General features: G+C 46.0%; 1 protein-coding gene across 4 annotated transcripts in view; it reads right to left on the bottom strand.

Annotated features, from left to right (window-relative positions):
* The window catches only part of NFATC2 (nuclear factor of activated T cells 2), a 185702-nt gene that overhangs the window by 85931 nt on the left and 73201 nt on the right, over positions 1 to 26570 (bottom strand). For all 4 annotated transcript variants that reach the window (XM_053249762.1, XM_053249761.1, XM_053249764.1 and 1 more), the window contains exon 6: positions 25501 to 25641. In XM_053249762.1, the coding sequence (XP_053105737.1) occupies positions 25501 to 25641 (141 nt within the window). The remainder of the gene's footprint in view (positions 1 to 25500; positions 25642 to 26570) is intronic.

Here is a 26570-nt window from a genome sequence, read left to right as displayed (position 1 = left end):
CCTGGTTCTACAAACATAGTATCTTTGTATAAAAAGCAAACATCTCATGACAATTGTACTGACCTTTCTACTTAAATATCATGCTCCATCTGCCTTGCTTTTATAATCTGGAGTGTACAAGCCCTAATTTTAGACAGTCAATATTTGCTTTTCCCTGCACATCTCTGAATATTAAAACTCCTGAGAGTTTATGTCAAAGCAGATGAAACAAGAAATAAAATAAATCAGTGTTGTTCTGATAGGAAGAAAAACGATAGTCACCCTATAAGCTATTATTTGTAATTTGTAAAAAGATGCAAAACTGGCATAGAAAAGATGACTAGAGAGAAGAGTGTATCTATTGCTTAATGTTTCTAAGATTAGTGTTGCTAGGATTAAAGCAGGGCTGCACAACTTCAGCCCTTTAGCCGTTGTTGGACTACAACTCCCATCATCCCTGACTACTGCAAACTGTTGCTGGGAATGACGGGCATTGTAGTCAACTGTTGTAGTGAGGGTCAAAGTTGTGCACTTCTGGGTTAAAGTATCTGATGTGAGCAATTCCAAGGGTAACAGAATCAGACCTGTTACTACTTTTTCAATGACTATAGTCACAAGCACATTTTCAAGCTGATATTTTACACACCCCATCTCTTACTATAAGGTCGTTTTACAAAAAAATATTATAGTGTCTGAAATGTGCCAAATAAGTTGGTAACGGAATCAGAAGCAATGTCCAAAAATTCTGACTTCATTACTGTTGTGTTTTGTGCATTTCAGACATGATCTATAATATCTAAGGATGTTGTAAAAATATGGCCTTCTAGTAGAAGATGTTCTCCGGCCAGTGGGTATATACAGTCAGTGAAAAAGTAGTAACATGCCTGATTCCTTTACCCTTGGAATTGCCCTGGGGTCAGTTCCAGAGGTGGGTCAAGTTGGCCACTGGCCAGGGACTCAGGATCATCAGAAGGCCCACAGCCTAGCCCTGAGGCCCTGCGCAGTGCTCAACTCAATTCAGAGCCTATGAGGCAGCAGCAATTCAAAGCACGAACCAGCATGCTTTGTGATGGCTGTACCGGCTGCTACCAGTTTAGAAGCAAAATGTAATGCTTTTATCCCACTGATGCATCGCGGTCACTCGGAGATGGGGTAAGCACATGTCCACACAATAGGCATGTGCACGAACCACAGTCCATGCCCTGGTTGGTATATGAACTGGTTCATGCTGTTGCTGAACCGGTTCAGCAGTTTGCGTGCAGGCCAGGGGGGTTAAAAGTGAGTGCAGCAGGTCCTACCTGCATGATCGCTGCTGCATGCAGCTTCCTGCTGCAATGGTGCTCCCCCCAGAAGCCTGCATGTGGTGCCAGCATGCACATGGCCTCTGCACCTGCACCAACACCATTTGCATGGTCAGCATGGTATCGGTGGCGGCACGAACGAATTTGCATTCAAATTGAGGGACAAACCACAGTTCGTCCACATGCCTACCATAGGATGTGGCAGCAGCCACCAGCTTGGATGGCTTTAAAAGAAGCTTAGATCAATTCATGGAGGACAGGTCTATCAATGGCTGCTAATCTTGATGGCTATAGGCTACCTTCGGGTTCAGAGGCAGGTTGCCAGCTCCAAATACCAGCTGCAGGAGAGCAACAGCGTCGGGCCTGATCCAACAAGGCTCATCTTGTATTCTTATGTTTACCTTGCATTGTCATGAAAAGGAAAAAAATAAGGATGGCGGCAGTCATTGTGGAGCAGCCTGCACCGCTGCCTCCCTGCCACCCAAGTAAGCCTCTCCCAACCCATTGTGGGGGCTTACTTGAGGGGAAAGATGCTAGCAGTGGCCTGGAATGCTTTGCAGCTGCCACCTTGACACCTACCCATTGCAGCATTCGGGCCCTCCATCAGAGGCGTGAGGACTTTACCCCAAGGCCCTCACAACCTGGCACTGACCCTGCCCTCTGAACAGGTGACTTGCTCCCCTCATCTTAGTGGGGACTGACATGGATTGTTTGTCATTGTTCAGAAGTAATCGGGTGGAATTATTCATGTAGAAACATATATCCTAGCTTTCAGTCCTAATGAGGCCCTCAAGACAGCTTACAGTCCATTAAAATACAACAGAACCTAGGACGCAAATTAAAACAATATATGCTCAATAAAACAAGTAATTAAGAAAGCCCACTACAGCTATAAACCCAGAACAACATAGGAATATAGATACATCAAGGGAGATTTCCTTCATAGTGGCTGGTGTAAATCCTATGCAAAGCCTTCAGCTGACTTCATACATACATACTATCTACACTATAGAGAAACTGGTTCAAAAGTTATTCCATTTTCAGAGGCATCCCTGGGAACATTAGTTTTGTAAGAGTGGGCCTAGTGACCTCTAATAAAATTCTCAGCTCCTCCACCAAACCACAATTCCCAGGATTCAGGAAGCGGGAGCCATGGCAACACTAATTCTCAACATTAAGGAGAAAGGCTGGCCAACCACCGAGAAAGCCTGCATGAAACGGCCTACCACAAGAGGTCTACCCATTTACCTCTCTCCTGGTTTTACATAGGAACATAGGGAGCTGCCATATACTGAGGCAGACCATTGGTCCATCTAGCTCAGTATTGTCTACACAGACTGGCAGCGGCTTCTCCAAGATTGCAGGCAGGAATCTCTCTCAGCCCTATCTTGGAGAATCCAGGGAGGGAACTTGGAACCTAGATACTCTTCCCAGAGTGGCTCCATACCCTAAGGGGAATACCTTACAGTGCTCACACATCTAGTCTCGCATTCATATGCAACCAGGGTGGACCCTGCTTAGCTAAGGGGACAAGTCATGCTTGCTACCACAAGACCAGCTCTTCTCTCTTTTTAGATGCTCCTAAAGGTCCTCCTGCCCAAAGTGCCTTTGAGCACATCAGTAATGTCCTCTGGTTCCTGGTTAGCTGCTGTTCAGGATTTTGTAGTCCCATTTTCTTGACTGTGTTTTATTCAGGGGCACACCAAGGTAATTTGGGCACCCGGACTGCCCAGATGCATTCCCCCCCACCATGAGCTGACCCAAACTTCCTTTGGGGGGCCCGTCCTGCCAAAGCACCGCTTTAAAAAAAAAAGTCTTACCGTGGACGAGGGGTGGCTGGGGTGTGGTGCGGAGCAGTCCTTTTCCCTTCTTCCCCCCTCCCCCAGCAGCGGCGGGGTGGGAGCAGGAGAGACACTGGCCCCATCCGTTCAGGCCAGCATATTTAAACAACTGTGAGGTACGCCTGAGCAGTTTAGAGATCATCGCAAGCCCGTGATGACATGGGCTTGCGACAATCACAACTGTGCAAGTGCACCTTGCAGTTGCTTAAAGACGCTGGCCCGAACGGATGGGGGCAGCGTCTCTCCTGCTCCCACACCACCACTGCTGGGGGAGGGGGAGAAGGGGAAAGGACTCCCCCTACCGCAGCCACCCCTCGGCCTCAGTAAGACCTTTTTTTTAAAAAAAAGCAGAGCTTTGGTGGGGCGGGCGTAGGGTGGCTCATCTGCCGGAGGAACCGGCCCCGGCCATTTGGAGGTTCCCCTGTACCTTGGAGGACTGGACCGGGTCCCCAAGGTCCGGTGGTTAGTGCGCCTCTGCTTTTATTGCATGTAAACAGGGTGGCCCAAGGTATAGCAATGCCTGAGGTGAGGCGCCAAATGCTGCCTTGCCCCCATGCCACTGAAGGGGGCCAGCCCCCTTTCAAAACTGACCATTGCAAGCTTTGAAAGTGGCACACGGGGTGGGAAGGAGGGAAGATTGCCAGCAGCCTCCTCCTCCTCCTTGCAAGCTTTGCAAGGAGTGTGAAGAGATGTGCTCCTTGAAAAGTTTGCAAAGGTCAGATTGGCCCCCGAGAGCCGCTCCCATAGCAATAGTGGGGCACATTGGTTGTACCCCAGTAATCCGCCACTTGAGGCAGCTGCCTCCCCTTGCCTCATGAAAGAGCTGCCGTGTATGTAAACATTGTTTTAATTGATGCTGCAAGGGCCTTGAGTGACTGGAGAAAGGTGAGATGCAAACAAGTTTTTAATTGGTAGTGACTGTTAAAACTGGCATAAAACTAGTATGCATTTGTAGAGCAGATAAGCTCTAAGAGTCCTTGGGTTTTGCTAAGTGTGGTCACACGAGTGTAAGAAGTTGCTTTATACTTAGCCAGGCTGCTGGCTACAATCTGCAAATAAGTTAACAATATGTGACCAGCAGCAAAGGAAGCAGGTAGACCTATTCTGCACTGCTTAAGAGGCATGTCTCTTATTTTATGCACATCAGCTGGGGATGTTTTATATCAGGTGTTTTATAAACCAAATAAATAAATAAATAAAGTATGCTTCATGACCCGTTTTTTCCACCCCCTGCTGTCTTGGATTCTCTGACAACAGAGAATGCAGAAACACTGTCTGGCATTCACTAATAAGCTTCAATCGGTATTAGAAAGAGACTGAGAAATATATGCAGATACTTCAGGCCAGAATCTTATGTTCAAAAGAATGAATTGGCACAGGACTGGCCCAGCTATTGGAGAGCTGGGCTATTTGTCTCGGTTGCTCGGGTTGCAAGAGCATCCTCACATTTGCCTGAAAACTTTCTCACATATTAGAAGAGAATGTCCACATAAGCTTGAGCCTTTGAGAGCGGTCAATTTGACCTCTGCAAAAGCCTCAAAGTTGCTTGCACTTTCAAGCTGGAAAAATGGAAGTCCATGGTCGACATTTTCAGGGCCCTGGCAAGCATTGCTTTCCCCCTGGGGATTTTGGGGCTGCTAGGGGAGCAGCATAGCCAGTGTTTCCACCAAGCTTCCCTTCTCCAAACCCAAAGATAAATAGTTGGCTATGAAAATAGGGGAAGGAGGAGACAGATGGGGCTCACAGCATGCCTGTAGTCAGTCACTGCACTCATCTTGATCTTCCCTGCAAGCATTCAAACAGGGCTATCACTTTTGCAAGAGGCCTTGTTAGAATGTTCATCAAATCTATCCAAAGGTAAAGTTGTGCCGTCGAGTCAGTGTCGACTCCTGGCAACCACAGAGCCATGTGGTTTTCTTTGGTAGAATACAGGAGGGGGTTACTACTGCCATCTCCCATGCAGTATGCAAGGATGCCTTTCAGCATCTTCTTAAATCGCTGCTTCCCAATATAGGTGTTTCCCATAGTAAACATAACAGCAGGGTGTTTCCCATAGGAAACATACCAGCAGGAATTCAAACCAGCAACCTCTTGCTCCCTAGGCAAGTTACTTCCCCACTGCGCCATTAGGTGGCTCATCTATCTACCTACGTGCCTACATTCTTGTGATAGATGGATATGTGCATCCCTAGCCCAATATTATCTACTGTGGCTAGGCAGCAGCTCTTCAGAGTCTCAGAGAGTTGATATATCTATCTAATTTTTATACCGCTTGATATATACATCTCTAGGCGGTGTACAAAATTTTAAAACAATATAAAAGTCACAGATTAAAATCCACAAAACACAATTAAAACAATATAAAAGTTATTAAAACAAATTATTAAAATTCCAATTAAAAGCCTGAGAAAACAGGTGTCTCTTGAGGGTCTTCCTGAAAAACAGAGAAGAAGATGCTCTCATTTCAGCAGGAAGCATATTCCAAAGCCCTGGGGCAGCCACAGAAAAAGCTCGGTCCCAGGTTGCCACCAGAAAGGTCATTACCAGTCCCGAGTTGCCACCGGCTCTACTACCTGATATCTTTTAATGACTACTTTAACTACCACTTTAACAACTACTTCAACTACTACTTTTATATACCACTTTTCAACTAAGCTCACAAAGCGGTTTAGATAGATAGAGAGATAGAGAGATAGAGAGATCCCTGTCCCCAAAGGGATCACAATCTAAAAAGAATAAGATAAACACCACCAGAGGGATGCTGAGCAGGGCATGGATAGGGCCAGTTGCTCTCCCCCTGCTCAGTAAAGAGAACCACCACTTTAAAAAGGTGCCTTGTTGCTCAGTTAGCAGGGGTTAACTGGAGATGGCAGGGACTGAACCCAAGAGCTTTTGCATGCACAGTATGTGCTCTCAGCATATACGGTCCCTCCCCATAATGTCCTCATAGATTTCAGGCTCCCCATAATGTCCTCGTAGATTCTTTAAGTGTATTCCTGGACATGTGTGCTTGGGACAAATAAGTGCATTTGTAACAGTGGCGAGAACCAACATTCCTACCAAAAATGCAGACTGCAGCATGGTAAGCATATGTGCTAAGCTCCTCTTTGTTGGGTCAAACTTTAACTCCACAGTACAGGGGCATGTTTTGTTCTGTTTGGAGACTGGAAAACTGAATATGAAATTAAGCTCTAGTGCAATATCTGATGGTGTCAGCACTCTCTACAGAAATAAAGGCCTTTTTTTTTTTTTAAAGGAAAAGTGTAGCTCTGATCAGACCACAAGTTTTATGCCAAATTCTAGGGGGAAGTCAAGATGTCACTCTGCATTAGGGAAATCCAGCTTGATCCGCTACAGTACCCTCGGAGTTGTTTGGCATAATTAGCCAATTAAAGGGTCTGTTGAGCCTGTACACATTACTCACGATCCCTTACTCATTACTACAAGCTTATGAAATGGCAGGAAAACACGTTTTCTGCCACAGCTTAGCTGAGCTGGCATGAGAGATGGACTGAGAGGTTTGAGAAATTCTCCTTGCATTTCTCACAAGCTTACTCTGAGGTTGTTGTTTTTTTCCTTGCAGCAGAGATTTGACAGACTGTCAAACAAAACGTTTACTTAAGTCATTGCGGAGACAAAGTTGGCTGCAGCTTCCAATAGCACATCTGACCTAGTTTGATAGCAAATTGGACTCCATTTGGGAGATCCATCTGTTTTCAACTCCCACCTTTGTTGGACTCACTGTGTGGTTGTGGCAATTCACAATGGATGCAATCCACCTCTCACCAATGCCTAGTTAAACTGGTTTTCAGCCCATTATCAGCCTCAGTTCCTCATCTGCAAAGTGTGAATATTAGTGATGGCTGTTTTGAAGGTAACTGCAACAACTTCTGTAAAGCATTTTGTAAGCAAGACCCCTGCTGACTTCGCAAAGAGGCACCTTTTAACATGGCGATTCTCTTTACTGAGCAGGGGGAGTGTAACTGGCCCTATCCACCCCCAGCACAGTACCTCCAGTGACCGTTGCTGGTGTCTATCTTGTGTTTCTTTTTAAAGTGTGAGCCCTTTGGGGACAGAGATCCATCTTATTTATTTATTATTTCTCTGTGTAAACCATACTGAGCCATTTTTGGAAGGGAGCTATAGAAATTGAATAATCAAACAAATAAACAAACAAACATGTTGTTGTAATAGCAGGGCCAAACTACACACTAGATCAAATGCAAAGTTTGGCCTGAGGTGTTAACAATTTTTTAAATCACAACCATGGGCAGAATAATCAGGATGTGAAAGGAGAGAATATTTACCCCTGTGGTACCAATGGGGCAATAGCATCTGGTGCTAATAACTGTTTGGAGAGCGGGTATTTTCATCAGGATCATGGTGTGAGGGCAAAAAGGGTTAAATGCCCTCTCATCACCCACCATGCTTCATGCTGGTTTAACCAGCCAAAGCTGGTGAGGGTGGAGTGGGGTGACAAAAGGTACCTTTAAAAAGCATTACCGTCTATCTGGGTGGCACCTGGAAGCCACCGGGAGCAGCGACACCCCACCTGGCATCCTATGCATGGCTGCCCTGCCTACTGTACTCCTCTAGCTTGTGCACATGTGTGGCGGCCATTTGAGAAGTTGGCAGATGCGCATGCGCAGGGTCCAGATGAGTACAGTGGGCAGGGCAGCTGTGTGCGGGATACCGGATGGGGCACCAATGCTCCCGGTGGCTTCCAGGTGCCTGCCATATAGACGGTAATGCTTTTTAAATGTACTCTCGCTGCCCTCACTGGCCGCCACTAGGTTTAACGCAACATCTACTTTGGCCAGTAGCAATGAAAACACTGAATGGTGGGCCAGCAGCTTTGTTATCAAGGTTCAGTGTTGGCCTTGCCACTTAACTACCCCAGGAAGACAGATATATTCATTCATTGGAAGCTGCCTTGTACTGATCATTGGTCTATCTGGTGCGGGTAGACCTGACTGGTCTCTTTGGGGGTTTTCCCCATCTCTACCTGGAGATGTCAGAGATTGAATGACTTCTTGCATGCAAGTCATGTGCTCTGCCACTGAACGATGGTTCAGCTCCCAAGATATCTTGACTAGCCCTTTGGGTCAATCAGTACTTTTACTTCATCAATGGAAGGCATTTCCCCTTCACTGGCAGTACCACCATCTCTCAGTGCCACCTCAGTGCATATGCACTGGTGTGTTTTTGCACATGTGGGCTGCCCTCTTTCTCTGAAATTCATAGTGAAGCCCTTGCTAAATGGTTGAATCATGCCCAAATGTCAATGTTATTTGGTTATGGGGTGCAGCCCTGAGATTTTTGTTCCTGCAACTGGCCACAAAGGCTCTATGAGATTCTTGGATTAGGGTGAGAGTGTGGTATGAGCAAGACTTCACTCCCTAAGTTACCCCTGAGGGAGAGTTAAATGTCAGTTGCAGCTGATGAAACTGCTCTTGACTCACACCAGTACAAATGCCAAGACAGAGTCTGGCCAATGTGTTATGGTCAGACTTGGCATAAGGCAGCTTTCTTGTCAACCTTGTGCTGAAGTAGCCTTCCGTGTGGATACCCAGTTCTGATTCAGATGTACGTCTCCATCCGCATCCCCATAATGTGTTTATCTAGGCCCAACTAAACTAACTGGGATGTACCTTTGGATGCACATAGAGCCACATCCCCGTCCAGAGGAACCAGTTGTTACAGCCTTGTACTTAAGTTCATAAAGACTCTAGCCTACACAAATTTTGACTAGTTTGCTTATGGAAAGGCTTGGGGTGGGGGGAGAGGATCACAAATAAAGAGAATGGAGTCCTTCTGCACTTCCAAAGAGTTTCAGAGCTGCTTACCAAAATTGTTAGTGGAAGCTGAAAATCCCCCCCCCCCCCATTTTCTCTAACTTTTTGATGCCACACCTCTGTGGTGGGCAGCAGCAGCTTCAGTAATATTTGGAACACTGATCATGTGCTCAGTGGCTGGCTCCTGCTGAGCCAGCTGTAGGGAACTCTGTCAGTGCTTCAAGCACGGCAGAAACTATGGCTGCCTACAGAAGTGTGGTGTGAAACTGTTAAAGAAGGTAGCTCTTGTCTAAACGTAATTTCTGGCCACTTAGAGCAAACAGGCAAGTGGTTTAGGTTGCATTACCCATAAGTAGCTGCCTGCAACTACAACTGGAGTTGGGTCAGTATGTTTAGGATCAAGAAAGAGGGGATGGCTCTATGCACCCTGCCCTGCTTCACGCATTCCCAAGGGTACCCCGGATGACCACTCTGGGAAGCAAGAGTGCTAGATAGAATGCTAGACTACACAGAATTTTGGTCTGATCCAGCAAGGCAATTCTTATGCTCTTACACATCATGCTCCCCTGTTCTGTGAGTAATCACACATGGCTAATTCTGTAATTTCGGGAAGGCTACTGCAGCTCGAAAGAATGTGGTGCCTATGAGCCAACATGACACTGCATGCTTTCAGAAGGACCAAATTCTGTGGTGGGCTTGTTTGATTCATGTGGGTCAAGAGACTGTCCACCTTAGCCAATTAAGTGGTCTTCTGGGGAGCTGGGGCCAACACTTTCATTTCACCAAGAAAGAACTCAAGGATGATTCACTGAGGCCAAAGAGGCATGTCAAGGTTTGCTTGGTCAAGGGCCAGAGGTGTGAGTCATCTTAGTTGTAGCCTAGCCCCAAAATTGACATTTTGCATCCAGAGAACAAGTTGAGAGGCAGGCAGTAAACCCGAGTCCATTGTTTGAAAAATTCAACCTGAGTTGCAACAAAACATAACAACAGTAGCTGAGTAGTGAAACAGCAGGGGCCAATGCCGTTCCAGGTCTATTTCGATGAATATCTTATGCCAGTTCATGGAAATATACTTAGCAAAAGCAAAAAGAGAGAGAGTAATGTATAAACATTTTATGAAACAAAAGCTCCACTCAAAATAAAACCACTGGGAACCTCCGTGTAATAAAATGAGTCACACCAGGATGTGATGACTAAGTGGGAGAATAGGGAATTCCACTCCTCGTTCCAGGTTTCTATGTGATCAATTAGCTTTCAACAGGTGATAGAAGATTCTCTCTCCATCTCACCCCTCTCACTCTGCCTTTTGTCCGTTCCAAGACAAATGCATTAAAAAGCAATCTCTGTCTTTAAGCAGATATGTTGCAAAGCCAAATAATTACAGACAGGCTTGTTTCTAGGCGCCCCCGTAGTAGAAAGCAAGCCAGAGAATCTAGGCCAGTAGTAGTTGCCTTTGTTAATGAGGGCTTACCAGCTGCAAAATTCCAAAACCATGCGTCATGCAGGGAGACCTTCCAAAACACTGGATTCCACCCTGTCTCAGTGATTCTCTGTCAGCTATGGCAACTCAGTTTCCACAGCCACTTCTTTTGTTTTGTTTTTTTAAGATCTGGGCTGATGTGTTTGTCTTAATTTGCCCACCCCCATGTTGCAATGTTTTTCCTGGGATTCCCCTATTCTCCATCTGATATTTGCTGGCTACATTATAGGAACACTTTTGCCTGCTGCCAAGTAAACAAGAGGCTGCAACACAGAGGTTAATTCTCACACTACTTTCAGCAAATATCTTCTGTGACAGCATCATGTCTACGACACAGCAAGGGATTCCAGAGACTCCTTAGCTGCCATTACTCTCCTCACCCGAGACTACCACAGTGATATAACTATGCCTTGCCCTAGAATATAGCAACTCTAACCCTAAATATTGGGATGCCAATACAGCACTTCTGATCCCTGCAGTCAGACAAGTCCAGTATTCCATGAAGGCCGCAATTGGAGCCCTTTTGATCATTTGCTGTCATTGTTTTACGGTTCCAAACAAAGCACCTGTAGGGCATAACTATTGTTTCTGACACACATTGTTCCCTGTTTGCATCTAAAGAGACGCAAGTTTGGGTCAGTATGGAAATATTTTAAATAAATAAATATTTTTAAAATTAAAATAAAATCAAGTACTATTATGACTCATTTTTATGTATTAAAAAAAAATAAATGTCGCCTTTCAGGCCAGAAGGCCTCTCAAAATGGCTTAGAGTAAAATCACCAAAGGACGTTAATGCACAATCCATAAAATATTGTCATAATGACCACAAAGGAGGAAAACAGCCAGATAAAAACAATAGCACGAAAACACCCAAAGTACCGCAGTAGGTGGTATCAAGGAATCACATGCATGACTGGAGTTCGCTTCCATCATTTTGATGTGATAGCATCTGTCAGACCTGCCATCCACCTGTCCCCTAATCCTGTCTAGCATAGGAGAAATGGACACTCTGTGCCTCAGTTATCTCTCAGAGATGGTAACTGAAAACTCTTTGAACTACAGGCAGGTGACAGCCTCGTGGCGTACATCTGATTGGTGGAACATTCTCACCACCCTTCCAGGTACTTTGCCTAAGAAACTCTTTAAAAGTTGTGCGTTGCTTCTGTAAAGTGTCAGCTATTTTCCATCTACTTACTTCCATCTACTTTCATCAAGATATGTAAGTGTTTTGCTTTAGACTTTAGAATGTGTTAGGAGTTAGAGATGACTTTTGCTTTATTTTCCTAATGTCGATCTGCTCCCCTTCCCCACCCTGGTTCCTCCAGATTAATAAAGTAATATATTAGAGAGAACAATCTTGCCTCTTGTGTGCATTGCTCAGAGGCTCTAAAGCCCTGAGTCTACAGAAGAGCACAAGGCATAACTTTAAATAAGCATGTAGAGTTATGTCTTTATACATACTATTTTATGTGAATGCACACACATAAAAATGTATATAGACAACTATATACCATAGATCAGGCGTTCCCAAGGCTGGGTTCCTAGATGTTGGACTGCAAAGGCTGAGGGTTGTGACTGAGGATGATAGGAGCTATAGTCCAACATCATCTGGGAACCCAGCCATAAGTGACATAGGAATAACACATGCAGGGAAATCACATTGGAGCAGTAATCTATACTAGGCTGCTTTTCAGTTAGCCATTCCATAAAACATTTAAGTGTTTACTGTGCCAGTTTTTTAAAAAATAAGAACAATGCAGCTGCCAGGATTTAGGACTTGTTGCAGTGTTCCCTCTAATAGAGATTCCCAGATGTTGACTAGAACTCCCAGAATCCCCAGCCAAAGGCAACTGTAGCTGAGGATGCTGGGAGTTGTAGCGAACAACATCTGGGAATCCCTGTTAGAGGCAACAGTGGCCTGATGCACAGCTATACTACAATAAAGCCCAAGCTTTATTGTGTTAGACAATCTATTGGAGATGCTGCTGCACTTAGTCAGAGAAGTCTCGACAATCCTGGGTGAGAAGGCAGGTGAGAAGGCTCTACTCCAGGCCAGGAGCTGTTATGACCACTCTAACCAGTCAAGGCAATGCCAGTGGTTTGCTGCAGAGCAATTGGTTTGTGCCAATTTCCAATTCTAAGTAAATTGGAGTATCCCAAGTAAACCTGGAACTTATCAACTTGTACTCAGGGTGTGTGTGTGTGTGTATGTGTGTGTGTGTAGGGAGAGGGGTTAGATCAGTGAAGCTGGAGATTTCTGTGGACTCCACCTTTAACTAGCCCATTTACCCTACTAACTCACAAGAGCATATAAAGAGCCCTTGGGTCTTTTAGAAGAACCCCAAGACACTGACACCTTCACTATTTTTCAAAAGGGAGCCTTCAATGTGAGAGCCATTTCCCACTGTGATGACCTCTGCACAGTACTGCATTTTTTTTTAAATTATATTTTAAGTGCTGGGAGGGCCCTTAAGAGAGACTGAGCCCTCTCTTAAGAGCTATCTGTGCATGCTCTCTGTGCATGCCTTCCAAGATGGTGCAGAGACTCAAGAGGTTCTGTTTCCCTTAAAGGAGCCTTCCTGGCACTGGGCAAAGCACAGCACGACATGGCGAGAATGGCTGTCTCTGCATGATGCCAGGGGGACTGTGCAGAGTTTTCAGCTTTGGCCAATGCTTTGAACAGTCCCAATAAATAATTAGTCAGGGAGCCACACTTAGAGTTGATGGGGGCCACCACTGGCCCCTGGGCCATATAATGGAGAACATCACATAGGAAGCTGCCAAATAGTATAGCAGCTTAGTATAGTAGTATGCTTAGTATAGTCTTCACAGACTGGCAGTGGCTTCTCCACGGTTGCAGGCAGGAATCTCTCTCAGCCCTATCTTGGAGAAGCCAGGAAGGGAACTTGAAACCTTCTGCTCTTCCCAGAGCACCTCCATCCCCTTAGGGGAATATGTTACAGTGCTCACACTTCTAGTCTCCCATTCAAATTCAACCCTATGAGAAACCCTATTCAAATCACCCTATGAGAAAGATGAATTAGGGACAACAAGATTTAAAATCTCAAGTGGATCAGCAGGAAACCACCAGTTGTAAGCCAGAATGAAAAAGAACATGATGTATGAGGTTTTAAGGGTGACAGAGAACGATGGGGGAAATGCACAGCCAGTGGGAAATATCAGCATGTGCCTTCATTTTTCTTTATGCCTTTACAGCTTTCTCTAATGTCCATTCTGTTATCCTGAAAAAAGAATGCTGGACATTTGGAATGCTGCAGCAATCTGCCAACTGGGCTTTCCCAACACTGCAAAGTGTATTCTGTTGGTGGATTGTAAATCATAAGGAGAGGAGATCAAACCACAAGGAGGTCATCTTGTACTAATTTAACAAACAGGTGGGTGTTTATGAAGATGATTTATCACCTGGTCCAGACCACTGCTCTGCAAGAATTGATGGAGAGAGGATGTGTACCACCTAAGAAGCCAGAGCTGAATTCCAAGCACAGAGGGAACTAACAAAGAGGCTCGAGGGCTCATATATCTACATTTCATGGAACATAGGTAGCTGCCATATACTGAGTCAGACCACTGGTCTATCTAGCTCTTTATTGTCTTCACATACTGGCAGCGGCTTCTCCAAGGTTGCAGGCAGGAATCTCTCTCAGCCTTATCTTGGAGAAGCCAGGGAGGAAACATAAAGCCTTCTGCTCTTCCCAGAGTGGCTCCATCCCCTGAGGGGAATATTTTACAGTGCTCACACATCAAGTCTCTCATTCATATGCAACCAGGGCAGACCCTGCTTAGTTAAGGGGTCAAGACATGCTTGCTACCACAAGACCAGCTCTCCTCTCCAATTTGGGTTTGAGCACTTTCACACCCCTTTCCTTCCTATACTTTATGGTTCTCAACAACTCATAGATTGACTTTTTTTTCGAGTCAGACAAACGATGGTTTGTTCAAATCACAGTTTGCTTGCAATCTCAAACTGGAAACCATGGTTTCCTGAGAACTAGCAAACATGGGAGGGAATCGGAGTGTGTGAGGGAAGGAGGACATTCAGACGCTTCAGAGGGAAGGACGACATTCAGAATACCAGTTGCAGGGGAGCAATGTTGGGAAAGGGGGCATGCCTCCTCCTGTTTGTGGGCTATATAATCTTGAAAGTCCCCAAATCAAAATATAACCTTGAAAGTCCCCAACTCTCAAGGACATTTTTTAGAGGGAAGGGGGGAATTGGTGAAAACCATCCCTCCCTGCTTTGTGAGAATGGAACATCTTCAATTCACACGAACTAGCCTGGATGCTACACACTGCGCATCTTTCATCAACAACCCTGAAGTACGGGGTTATGTGCACAAGCTACTTTTCATTATTGGAGAATATTACAGGTGGACCTTGTTATGACAGGTTGAGTGTGTGTCGTCTTGAATACTGCAAGGAATCCTGGGGGAGAAGACAGTGTATTTAAGAGTCCTTTGCACACAGACACACACTGCACCCCCTGCAGTGCAGGCCAAGCATTGAGGTTGTTAACATGACCAGGTGGTCGGGGAGGTAAGTGGGCGGGGTGGAAGGCTGGTCAAACTCACCTTCCCCCAGATGACGGCTGCAAATTTGCTGGGAATGTGGAGCGTGCTCCCAGATGATCCACACTGTATGCCTGCAGCGTGGAGCTCTGGAGGCTGGGATGATGCATCCGGGCCTCCCAAGATCCCACAATGCATCATGTGGCATGCGTGATACATTGGGGGATTCCCCCAGGAGATGAACACTCTAGACATAGATGGGTGCGCTAAACATAGCCCCAGTGAACACATGATCCCGAAGCCTGGATTAAGGGCTCGGTCGAGCTCTTAACCCTGGCTAAGAGCCAAGCAACAAAAGCAGGGCTAGGAGGTGCTGCCCCACTGGGATCAGGCCTGATCCCAGTGATTCTCATTTGCCCTCACTACCAGGGTTGAGTGGAGCCCTCTAATTTTTGTTATCGACAACTATTTATATACCACTTTTCAACAAACGTTTCCAAAGTGGTTTACACAGAGAAATAACAAATGAATGAATGAATAAGATGGAATTTACAGAAGTCTTATTTAAGACTTCTATTAATAATTTATAGAAGTTAATGTGGCCTATCATCTACTTGTGTGGGAGAACAGAAAGGGTGCACTTGAGGTCCACTTCATCTTGGTGTGAAGGCCCATACCTATTGACTCCCCTAGTGATCCCAGCCATTTAGAGTCATGCCTGCTTTCGGTATAATCCTCACTCTTCATCTGCATAGCCCTATCCTAGATTCTGTTTCTTGGTCTCACAGAAGTGTAACAGATTGTGGGTAACTGCCTTCTATATAAAAATAAACAGTTTAGTTAACCTAAGAGTCCCGAATGAACGTAGGCACCACCCACACCACATGGTCGTTGAAAGGTGATGTAGTGTCCTAGGAACGAAAACATGTCCAGAAAAGCTATGTCCCTAGAAGCTATAGTTACTTCTCTCCTCCCATCCAGGGGAGTGGGTGAATGGCTAAATAATTGTAGGGTTCATTTCAGAGTGCGATTTGCACTCAACACACTGTGCATCATCCACAGATGGTATAAATAAACACACTACGTGTGCAATGCACACACTGGCTTCTCAAACACAATTGCTGCATTCAGTTGCGACTAGCACAAAAATCTGCAAACTCCCAGTCCCCCAGAGTTCACTTCCTTCCACCATTTCCTGTGCCAGGCTTAGAATGACTGTGCCTTTTTATAAGCTGCTTGCTGATCTCATTAATATGTACTGTGGTCAAGTCAACCTAGCAAGGGTCAGTTATTTTCATGGGGCAGGCTTGATATACTGCAACTCAGCACCTATAGCACTTTCAGGTTAGGACTCCAGACAGAGGCACGGCCCAGTTCCCACTCGCTCAATCCAAGGAGGCACTGAGAACTTCGCAACATTACTTCACTGATTCAGTTTAGAAGTCATCCAGTACAGAAGTCAACCTAGACTAAATTGCCAGAAAGTTTCCATACGGTACTTTCAAATTTGAAGACATGAGAGTATGCACACCTATGTCTTCAAGGCTTGCAGTGTTTGTTCCCCCTTCCTCCTCAGGGACCAGAAGCAGAATCTGATCTGCAAGAGAAGGGGCAGAGCCATCAATCCTGGTCCCCAGCTCTTGTTCTGCCTAAGACAATAGAATAGTACAGCAGGAGGGAGCAGCAGCAGCAGCAACAACGACATGAGAGCTGGTCTTGTTGTAGCAAGCATGAATTGCCCCTTTGCCAAGCAGGGTCCTTGGTTTGCATCTGCATGGATACCTACATGTGAGCAATGTAAGATATTCCCCTTCGGGGAGAGGGCTGTAGCTCAGTGGGAAAGCATCTGCATGCTTACATGCAGAAGGTCCCAGGTTCAGTCCCTGGCATCTCTTGGTAGGGCTGGGAGAGATCCCTGGCTGAAATTTTGGAGAGCCGCTGCCAGTTCAGAGTAGGCAGTACTGAGCTAGATGGACCAGTGGTCTGACTTGACAGGTATAAGGCAGCTTCATATGTTCCTATGAGCCCTATTCACATATTATGTTCAATATACTGCACGCGCACACACAGATTAGTACACGTTTGCTTATTCACACATTATTATTTTTTTACACTTCTATCCCGCTCCTGTGAGGTAGGTTAGGCTAAGAGATACATGACTGGCCCTGAGTCACCCAGTGAGTTTCAAGGTTGAGTGGGGATTTGAACTCGGCTCTTCCCGGTCCTAGTCCAACACTCTAACCATTACGCTGTGCTGGCACATTATGTCCTAACACATGTACAGCAGTAGATCCGATCTATACTCTGGAATTGAGGGGGCTTGTACCCACTTTTAACATGAACGCATGTACAGTCATTCGCAGAAAAAGCATGTGTATCCATACTTGTATGCACATACATCATAATGAAGCTATTCACACGTGCACCAAAAACCAGGCTAAGGAAGCTCAGCCCAGTTTTCGGTGTGCATGTGTACTACCGGGATCAGGCCTGCCAAGGCAGCCACCCTCCAAAATGAGGTTAGGAGAGCGAGCGCCTAACCCTGTTTCTGTGATCACCTGCCAGCGGTGGCTGCTTGCAGACTGAGGAGATCCCGGGCAGCTCCGGGGTTGGTGAGGGGGGGACCCCATAATGCACAGCGTCCTTACACGGTACATTAATGGAGTTCTGGAGGGTGGGGCGACGCGTCCCGGCACCCCGGCCCTCCTAGCTACTGGCAGCAGCCAGTAGTCGTCTGGGCGGGAAATCCACCCGCTGGAAAGGATACTGTCAGTCGTCTGCGGAGAGGTGAGCTCTTTAGGGCCTCCTCCCTGCTAGCCCTCTTGCCCTTTCTCACTGCTTGTGAGAAAAGGCTCAATGTCTGAATAAGGCTATGATGTTGACCAAAAGGCTGGAATTCTCAATCCCATCAAACCTGATGGGCTAAGAGCTGGTTAAGAATATACAACACTTTTTTATGACTGTTCAAAATAAATGACATTGAGGCTGAGCCAAAACGTGACCCCCATTTTTCCAATTTTCAGGTGGGGTGTGGTAATACAAGATGAAAACGGAGGCTTACTGGTGGCAGTGACATCCACAGCATGGTCCTTCTAGCATCCACCAAGTTTCTTCCCCGAATACCACTGGGAAATTTTTATTTTACTTTATTTTATTCTATCTATCTATTATATTTTTATACCATCTGATATGTACATCTCTAGGCGGTGTACAAAACTGAAAATATGTTAAAGTTACAAATTTGAATACATAACAATAAAAACAATAGTATTAAAACAAGTTTTAAAATTATTAAAATTAATTCTAATTAAAAGCCTGTGAAAACAGGCGAGTCTTGAGGTTCTTCCTGAAAACAAACAGAGAAGGAGATGCTCTTATTTTAGTAAGGAGCATATTCCAAAGCCCTGGGGCAGCCACAGAGAAAGCCCAGTCATGGGTCACCACCAAACAAGCTGGTGGCTTCCGTAACCAGATCTCTCCAGAAGATTGTGCTGCTTCCAGGGGGATTCTGGAGAAAAAATGTGGGTTACCAGCTAGCAGTCACTGGAATGACCAATGTTACTGCAACCATGAAACTGAAGGCAGTGATGGAAGGGAGAGGCCTGGCGAAAAGATAAGAAGGTTTTGGCCCCTGCCACCAAATTTGAGCAGAAAGTGATTTGTGGAGAACTAGACATGCATTCTTGTCCCCCTATTACACTGGAGGAGAAGGGATGCTGAGATAAGAAAAAGAATGGCTTGCCTGAGGTCACCCACTGAGTGTATGACTAAGCTGGAATCAGGGGCTTTCCAGTTCAAAGCCCACAATCTTAGCTATGGTGCTACATTAGTTCTCAATGAGCATGGGATATGGAGCAATGGTTACATTCATTTGAATTTTTCAACACCCAGTGACTCCCCAGCCTAACTAATCTGTGAGGTCATTCACACAATCAAAAACAGTGTTCTACCCGAGTCTGGGAGCTGTGTGTGCACCCAATTTTCGGTTGTGTGGAAACAAGGTAGGAGAAAAAGCTGGGTAGAAGTGATTGTGTGGAAGCAAAGTAGAAAGAAAACCTGGGTAGCCTTTCCTCCTCCCTTGTTTCCAGGCTACCCAGCTTTTCCTCCTACCTTGCTTCCACGCAACCGAAAATTGGGAGAGCACACAGCTCCCAAACCCAGGTAGAACATCATTTTTGATTGTGTGAATGACCTCTGTCTGTTTTTATCCAGATCACTTTCCACCATTTCATCAAACTACTGTGTGACCAAGAGAGACACCTCAGAACAGGAAGATAGGAACAGGCAGGAAAAGCTGCACTCAAGGATGCTGTTGCAGTGAGGGCAAATGCCGCCCTCCTCTGTTCCTGGCAATGGATGGCTTGGACTTCACTGACAGGGGCTCTGCAGGGGGTACAAAGTGTCTCTCTCGCAAAGTATACCAAAAAGCACCCTCCAAGGATTCTTGCAGTGTAAATGACCACATACACCCCATGGGCCACGATAACAGGCATTTTGCTAATGTTAGCTAAACAATGGCGCTGGACTGGCTTTGTGATGAGTGAAAGTGCAGCTAGGATGTACATGTTCCATGAGTCATCAAAGTGAAACGGAGAGATAAGCAAGCATGCTTTCCCTTCTGAGTGCTGGTACACTTTCCCCCCTCCCCTTCTTTCATAAAAACGCAGGCCTTTTCTTAGCCTCAGCCATCTGAAAGAGGAAATTAACAGTGACAGTGTCACTGAGGATGCACAACCCACCCACAATGGGCTTATTGTGGTTTTGCTGTTCATCAGCATTCTGGTAGGAAACATGCAAACTCAACCAGACTATGCTCTTACAGATGGTTGCCCTAGACAACTCTAAATCTGCATACATTTAAATGAATTGGCATGTGCAAGTGTGCATAAAGCTGGCACATGGAGCACTCTTACTAAGAGTCCTTTGAGAGCAGGGCTCTAGAGTACAGGAGAGCTCCCTGCAGTGCAGCCGACCAGTGGCTGACATCTGGGGACGCCGAAAGTAGGTGCTTTTAGCCTTCTCATACTGCTGCACATTCTCTTCGATCTGTGGGCAGTACTGAGTACTTCCGAAATGCTCTGTTAAACATGTTATCTGACCATCAGTGACATCTTCCGGGTCTAAAAAAGCCGGAGTGCAGAGCATAGTACTATCTGCACTTTGGGACAGGCACACAACAGCAGGGGAAGGCCAGAAGGGCCCACATTAGGCTGCTCCGGATGCCACCCTCTGTTTGCACACAAACCATTCTCTCACCCACCCCATGATAGGTAACTGGACCAGCAAAGGAGAAGGATGAAGCTAGGCCATTCCAGAGTAAACACCAAACTGTCTTGGACCTTTGGTCTGGCCAGTAAATGCAACACTATGATTCCCATAATGGCCCCCGAGAAGCGCACCACACAAAGCTTCAAGGCAACAGCTCTCTTCTGCTCTTGTTTTATTTATTACATTTTTATCCCACCCTCCTTCCAACGAACGCCGGGCAGCATATATATGGTGTGTCTCCCCCCCCCACCCTTTGCGTTTTATCCCCACAATAATCTTGTAACATCTATGTTACAAGCTTGTTGTGGGGATGAAATGTGAGAGAGTGACAGACCCAAGATCTTCCCGCTCCTGTTGTTGCTCCCCAGGAACTAGTATTCAGTGGCAAACTGCCCCTCTCATGGAGACAGTTCCATCTTCTGTCCTTGCTTCTCTTTATGCAAGGCTCAGCATTCCACAGAAGACTATAAAAAGAGCCTTACTCATACAGTGCACTCAATGCCCATATATACACCCTTAGATCTGTATGCGTGTACAGTTATTCACACTTTGAGGCTGTTCTCATGGACAGTCTGGCCCAAGTGGAGGATCCATGTCGATCCCGGTGCTCCTGCCCAGCCTAACCCTGATCCCAAGCCCGGCTCTTAGCCAAGGCTACAAGAGCAAGTGCTCCCTTAACCCAGCTGCCAGGATTGTGTGTCTCCTCAAGCTGCATGCAACCCAAGGAGACACAAGAGAGAGCGCCTAGAGTTTCCACCTGATGGAGGATCCCGTCAATACACCATGCTTATGGTGTGGTGCATTGTGAGATATTCAGAGGCTGGGATGCATCATCCCAGCCTCTGGAGCTCTGTGCTATGTGGCGCAGCATGGATCATGGGACTGCAGTCTGTCCTCCCAGCAGCATTTTTGTGCTCCTCTGGGGGGAAGGTGTTTGAACAGCCTGCCCTCTGCCCCACCCCCCAGTCACATGAATGGCCCAAATATTATCAGAGTACAAACAGTAGTGTCACCTTAAGTGGCACAGAGGAGAAATGATTGACTAACAAGAAGGTTGACGGTTTGAATCCCTGCTGATACTATATCGGGCAGCAGTGATGTAGCAAGATGCTGAAAGGCATCATCTCATTCGGCACGAGAGGAGGCAATGGTACACCCCTCCTGTATTTGTATTCTACCAAAGAAAACCACAGGGCTCTGTGGGAACCAGGAGTCGAAATCGACTGACAGCACACTTTACCTTACATACAGTAGTACATTCCCTTTCCGTACCGTACATTTAAAGGGCCCTGTACCCAGGTTCACTTTTTAAATGAATGCATATATGGGCATTCACACAACATCAATGACATTGTGTACAGACCTTTGAATGCACACACAACCTAATGTCTTACTTGGTCTAAGGCTGTGTACTGAAGGAAAGGTCTGCCCTTAAGGCAGTCTTGCTCCTCCCTTGATTTATGTTTGTAAACAGCCACTTGCTTGGTCACCTATGGTGATTAAGAATCACCTCCAGGTGACCAAACAGAAGGAAAGCTATGAGAGCCAGTTCCTTTCTTCTCTGCACATTTCAGACCATGAGTAAACCACAAATGACTAACACAGGTATGCATAGACAAGACATGCTAGTTAACTTCTTTGTGGGAGAATACGTTTTGCGGACTTTTATAAGGCTGCCAAGGAGGGAACGTGGAACTTTCTGCTCTTCCCAGAGCGGCTCCATCCCCTGAGGGGAATATCTTACAGCGTTCACACTTCTAGTCTCCCTTTCATATGCAACCAGGGTAGACCGTGCTTAACTAAGGGGACAAGTCATGCTTGCTACCACAAGACTAGCTCTCCTCTCCTATCTAGCAACATCAATTGACACATGTGCACAGACCATCACAGGTGCAGCAGCGAGGCTTCCAAATTTCATTTTTAACAACATCAGCTTCTCAAACACCATTGGAAGCTACTACTTACATGTCTAAGTTTCAGAAGCAGCTTCTAACATGACATGGGGGAGCGATTACCTTAAACATTTTTTTAAAAACCTAGGAAAAAGCCCCACTGTAGAGGAAGATCTTGCGGTGAACATCTCTGAACAGGAGCCAGTAGTCCCTGAGAGATCACAACGTGGGTGACAATTATTACTAACTAGCCCCTAAATGAGTCAGAGCTGCGGAGGTCAGCCTTAACTGTTTTATAATTGCATGTGAATGAACTGTGCTGTATTCTTTATTAGTCATCACCATTGTTTGAATTTGTGTGCTACCTCCTGAAAACAATGAGTCCATGCTAAAGATATTTTCTTTTGAGGTCAGATATGATTCAGGTCAGAAATCAAAGCATTGCTGTGGCTATTAAATGGCAGGCCATGATGAATGCAAGGGAAGGAGCAGTAAGGGATGAATCCAAAGGGGAAGGTCTATGAGAATCGCGCAGGGATTCAGCAACTGGAAGGCTGTGGGCCAAATTCAGCTCCCTGGTCTCCCAGTTTTAACCCTGGAGTTAAAAAAAAACACACACAACCAGACTAGGGAACAACAGTTGTAGTAATGGAAGTCGCCAGTTGGCCATTTGGGGGAGGGGTCCTAGGCCCACCACCAGGACCAGCACTGAGATCAATAGTGTCCAAGTGAGGAATGCCTTTGGAGCTTCCCCCAATGGTAACTGGTGGACAGTGTTCCCTCTAAGGCATGCACATGTGTACGTGCACACAAATTTTTGGATGTCCGCTCAGTTAATTTCACATCCTGCTCAGGCTGAATCAGGAAGACCCCCACTCTGAATGCATGTGTGCACACAATGCCTTGATACTGCCGTCCATAACAAAACTCATTCCACACACAGATGAAAAAAATTAGAGAGAATACTGCTGGGAGAAGTTGATGTTTATAGTTAGTACCGAAACAACCTGTAGAACTTTCAACAAAAGGTTAAAGGCAGGTAAACCTTTGAATAAAAGGTTAAATAACTTTGAATAAAAGGTTAAAGACTACCTAGCTCACGGCAGGCAGTACGGAATAACCTCATTATTCACAGAACTGCTATTCACAGTTCCGCATATCTGCGGGGTGTCTCATTGAAATCCTTTTTCAGTATCTGTGGATACGAAGGGGTTACAATCCACATATCTGGGGTTAAAACCCACATATCCTGTACCTACTCAACAAACATTAGGCCAAACTTGGCACCCACTTCAGGTAGGTACAAGTGTTCTCTCTAATTTTTTTCATCTGTGTGCGGAATGAGTTTTGTTCTGAGCGGCAGTATCAAGGCAGTGTGTGTGCACGTGGATTCAGAGTGGGACCTTCCTGATTCAACCTGAGCGGGATCTAAAATTAACTAAGTGGACATTAAAAAAATGTGTGAGCATGTGTGCACATGCACACGCCTTAGAGGGAAAACTGGTAGGTACCATGGGTGACTCCCTGGCTCATCCAACCCGAAGGCTGACCCTGCCCACCACCCACAGCCATATTTCAAAATGACTCTCGACAACACTAGTTGCTAAAGTTGTAGTTACACTAACCAAGCCTATGGAAAACTTTACTATGGAAAAGTTTGTAAGCATTGATCAAGTCCCATTAAATAACCCAAATGTTAATCTATAAGTCATTCAAAAGCAATAAGCTACATTTATAGCAGAAACAAAAACCTACTGTGGTCAGTGCTCCTGTCCTTTTAAAAATACAAAGGCAGACATTTCACAGAGGGAGCATCTTCCTTTCATGGGCTGCATATTGCATCACTTGTCTCCAAACTCAAAGAGACAAAAATCCTGCTCCTTTTTGGAATATTGACAGGTATACCATATGTCCCAGTGAATTCAATTTCAAAATTTCCTATCATCAAAGCATTATCCTTCTAGTGCTTTCACATATCAGCCTTGCCCTTAGACTGGATTCAGTTTCTTTACTCAATTTTCATAGTTCTGCCACCCATTAATAGTTCTGGTATCCTCTGTATTCTACCAAAGAAAACCACAGGGCTCTGTGGGCACCAGGAGTCGAAATTAACTCAACAGCACACTTTACCTTTATCTGATGCGACCACAGTACATCAATATTTTTTCAGTAGTCATTTCCTTAGAGCCTCCGGGAAATTTTGGATGAAATACTTGCACATGGCTATATCAGGTGTGTTTTTGCTTTGCACCATATGTGCAAGCTACAGGAGGAGAGCTGGTCTTGTGGTAGCAAGCATGACTTGTTCCCTTTGCTAAGCACAGTCTGCCCTGGTTGCACACTAATGGGAGACTACACAGGTGAGCATTCTAAAGGGGATTCCTTAGGGGATGGAGCCGCTCTGGGGAAAATACCTGCATGCTTGCTGGCATCTGGAAGCCCTTATCTCTTGCACCATCAATCAGAAGCATCATGAATAGTGTGCAGGGCTCCTCAAAGTATGAGCCAGATAACTAGCTGTGTGGTTCCAGGGCATGAGGGCAGCCGCGTAGCCAGCCGAGCAGCAGCTTGAGTCCAGCCCCGCTCGGCAGCCGCCTCCACGTCCACCCGTGCGTGTGATGTCACGTGCACAGGGGCGTGGCTCGGGCTCCAGAGGACCCCAGAGCAAACTCCCCCCTCCCACACCCGGGTTACCAAGAGCCTGCACGAACTATCTGCTAGTTATTTCAGGCAGCACAGATTGCCCAATAAAACATTTTTCTTTTCCTCTCCCTCTCCTCTCTGGAAGAGAAAGGGGAAAACGTCCTATCAGGCAACCAATGCTGCCTGAAATTACGTGCGGAGAGCTCTTCAGGCTCTCAGCAGCCCAGGCCATGCCCCCCCTGTGTGTGATGTCACACGCAAAGGGGGCATGGCCTGGGCTGCCAAGAGCTCAAACGAGCTCTCAGCTTGTCATTTCAGGCAGTGTCAACTGTCTGACAGGATGTTTTCCCCTTTCTCTCCCTCCAGAGAGGGAGAGGAAGGGAAAAACATTCTATCAGGCAGTCTGCGCTGCCTGAAATAACTAGCAGATAGTTCGCCCGGGCTCTCGGTGGCCCGGGCATGGGAAGGGGGAGTTCGCTCTAGGCTCCTCTGGAGCCCGAGCCACGGGGCTTTGGCGGCCTTTCTCATTGGCGGCCCGGGTTCTTTGAACCTGTTTGCCCAGTGGTGGCTCCGCCACTGCATGAGGGGCAACAGAGCTCCACCCCTTGCTCCTAAGGCCTTCCTGATTGGTTTTGTCCGTTTGGAGGCCCAATGTAGGCATACCCATACTTTCATTTCTGGTTATGTTGGCCTTACTTGTAGGATCCATCCCTTCAAGCCACGGCTTCCCTTGATCAGCCAAATGAGAGAATCAATGCCAACAATGGCCTACCTGGTGTCTTCTCTGTGAATAGAACCTTCGACTCTGCAGTAAAATTCTGGCCGGTCAGGATCATCTGTTGCCCACCATACACCAGGCAGCTGTCAACATCTTGTCTCTCAACCATTGGAAGTTCATGAGCAGAGCGTTGGGCTGTGGACAAAATGCAGACATGAATGAAATCCCATCTCTTTTTACTAGGAAATCTCAAAACAACCCGCAGGGTCAATTTTGCCACTATTGCCATCCCCTCACAGCCAAAGGTTGCTTCTCCAGGAGGCTAAATTTAGGGCTTTTTTAAAAAAAAGAGGAGGAAAAATAAAATGTCTACTCAAAGCATTTTTATTTGGAAATAGTCAGAAGCTGGATCCAGTGCTTCAGCTGTGCTGGCCTTACTCCTTGTCCCTGACAAAGGAGAACTCGGCTGAATGAGCTGGAGTCGGCCCATGTCTATTTCCAAGTCAATGGCCAAATATTCAAGTGCAAGTACACTACAATCCTGGAACCTTAAATAAGCCACCTGCAGATTGGATTCCAGTGGATAGCCCTGAATTCTTTTCAACAGAACTAAAGCATATCTCATTCCAAGCTGAAATGTGAAGGCTTTTGAGCCATCTGGGTAGCAGGAAGGAGTCCAGTCCTCACTGCTTTGCACTCCAGTTTATGCACACACAGTTGCATTTGTGTATGGATGTGAATGTGTATAAAACCTGACTGGCTGCCAGCTTCTGCAAGCTACTGTCATGGAATGTTCACAAACATTCGGACATGTTGAAGGAAAAAGGACGAGTCACAGCATGCTGAAACTGCAGGCTTTGTATTAGAAGCAGGGAGATGTTTGGGTTCGGAATATCTCACACAGGGCTTAGCGACAGGATGAGCTAAGTGTGGTGCTGAAAAGGGAAGCAAAGACAAGGGTGTGTGAAGGCAAGGGGACTTTGGGCCTGGAAGCAGAGCTGCCAAAAGTGCTGGAAGAAACCTAGTAACTTGGGGGGAAATATATCTCCCTGCAATACATTCTAGCTTTCTCTGATGAAGAGTACACAAAAAGAACTCATGGTTCATTAAAAAGAGTTATATGC

Source organism: Hemicordylus capensis, chromosome 4, assembly GCF_027244095.1.
Source record: "Hemicordylus capensis ecotype Gifberg chromosome 4, rHemCap1.1.pri, whole genome shotgun sequence".
Classification (NCBI taxonomy): Eukaryota; Metazoa; Chordata; class Lepidosauria; order Squamata; family Cordylidae; genus Hemicordylus; species Hemicordylus capensis.
Note: the sequence above shows the minus strand (reverse complement) of the source record. Positions and strands in the feature narration are given on the sequence as shown.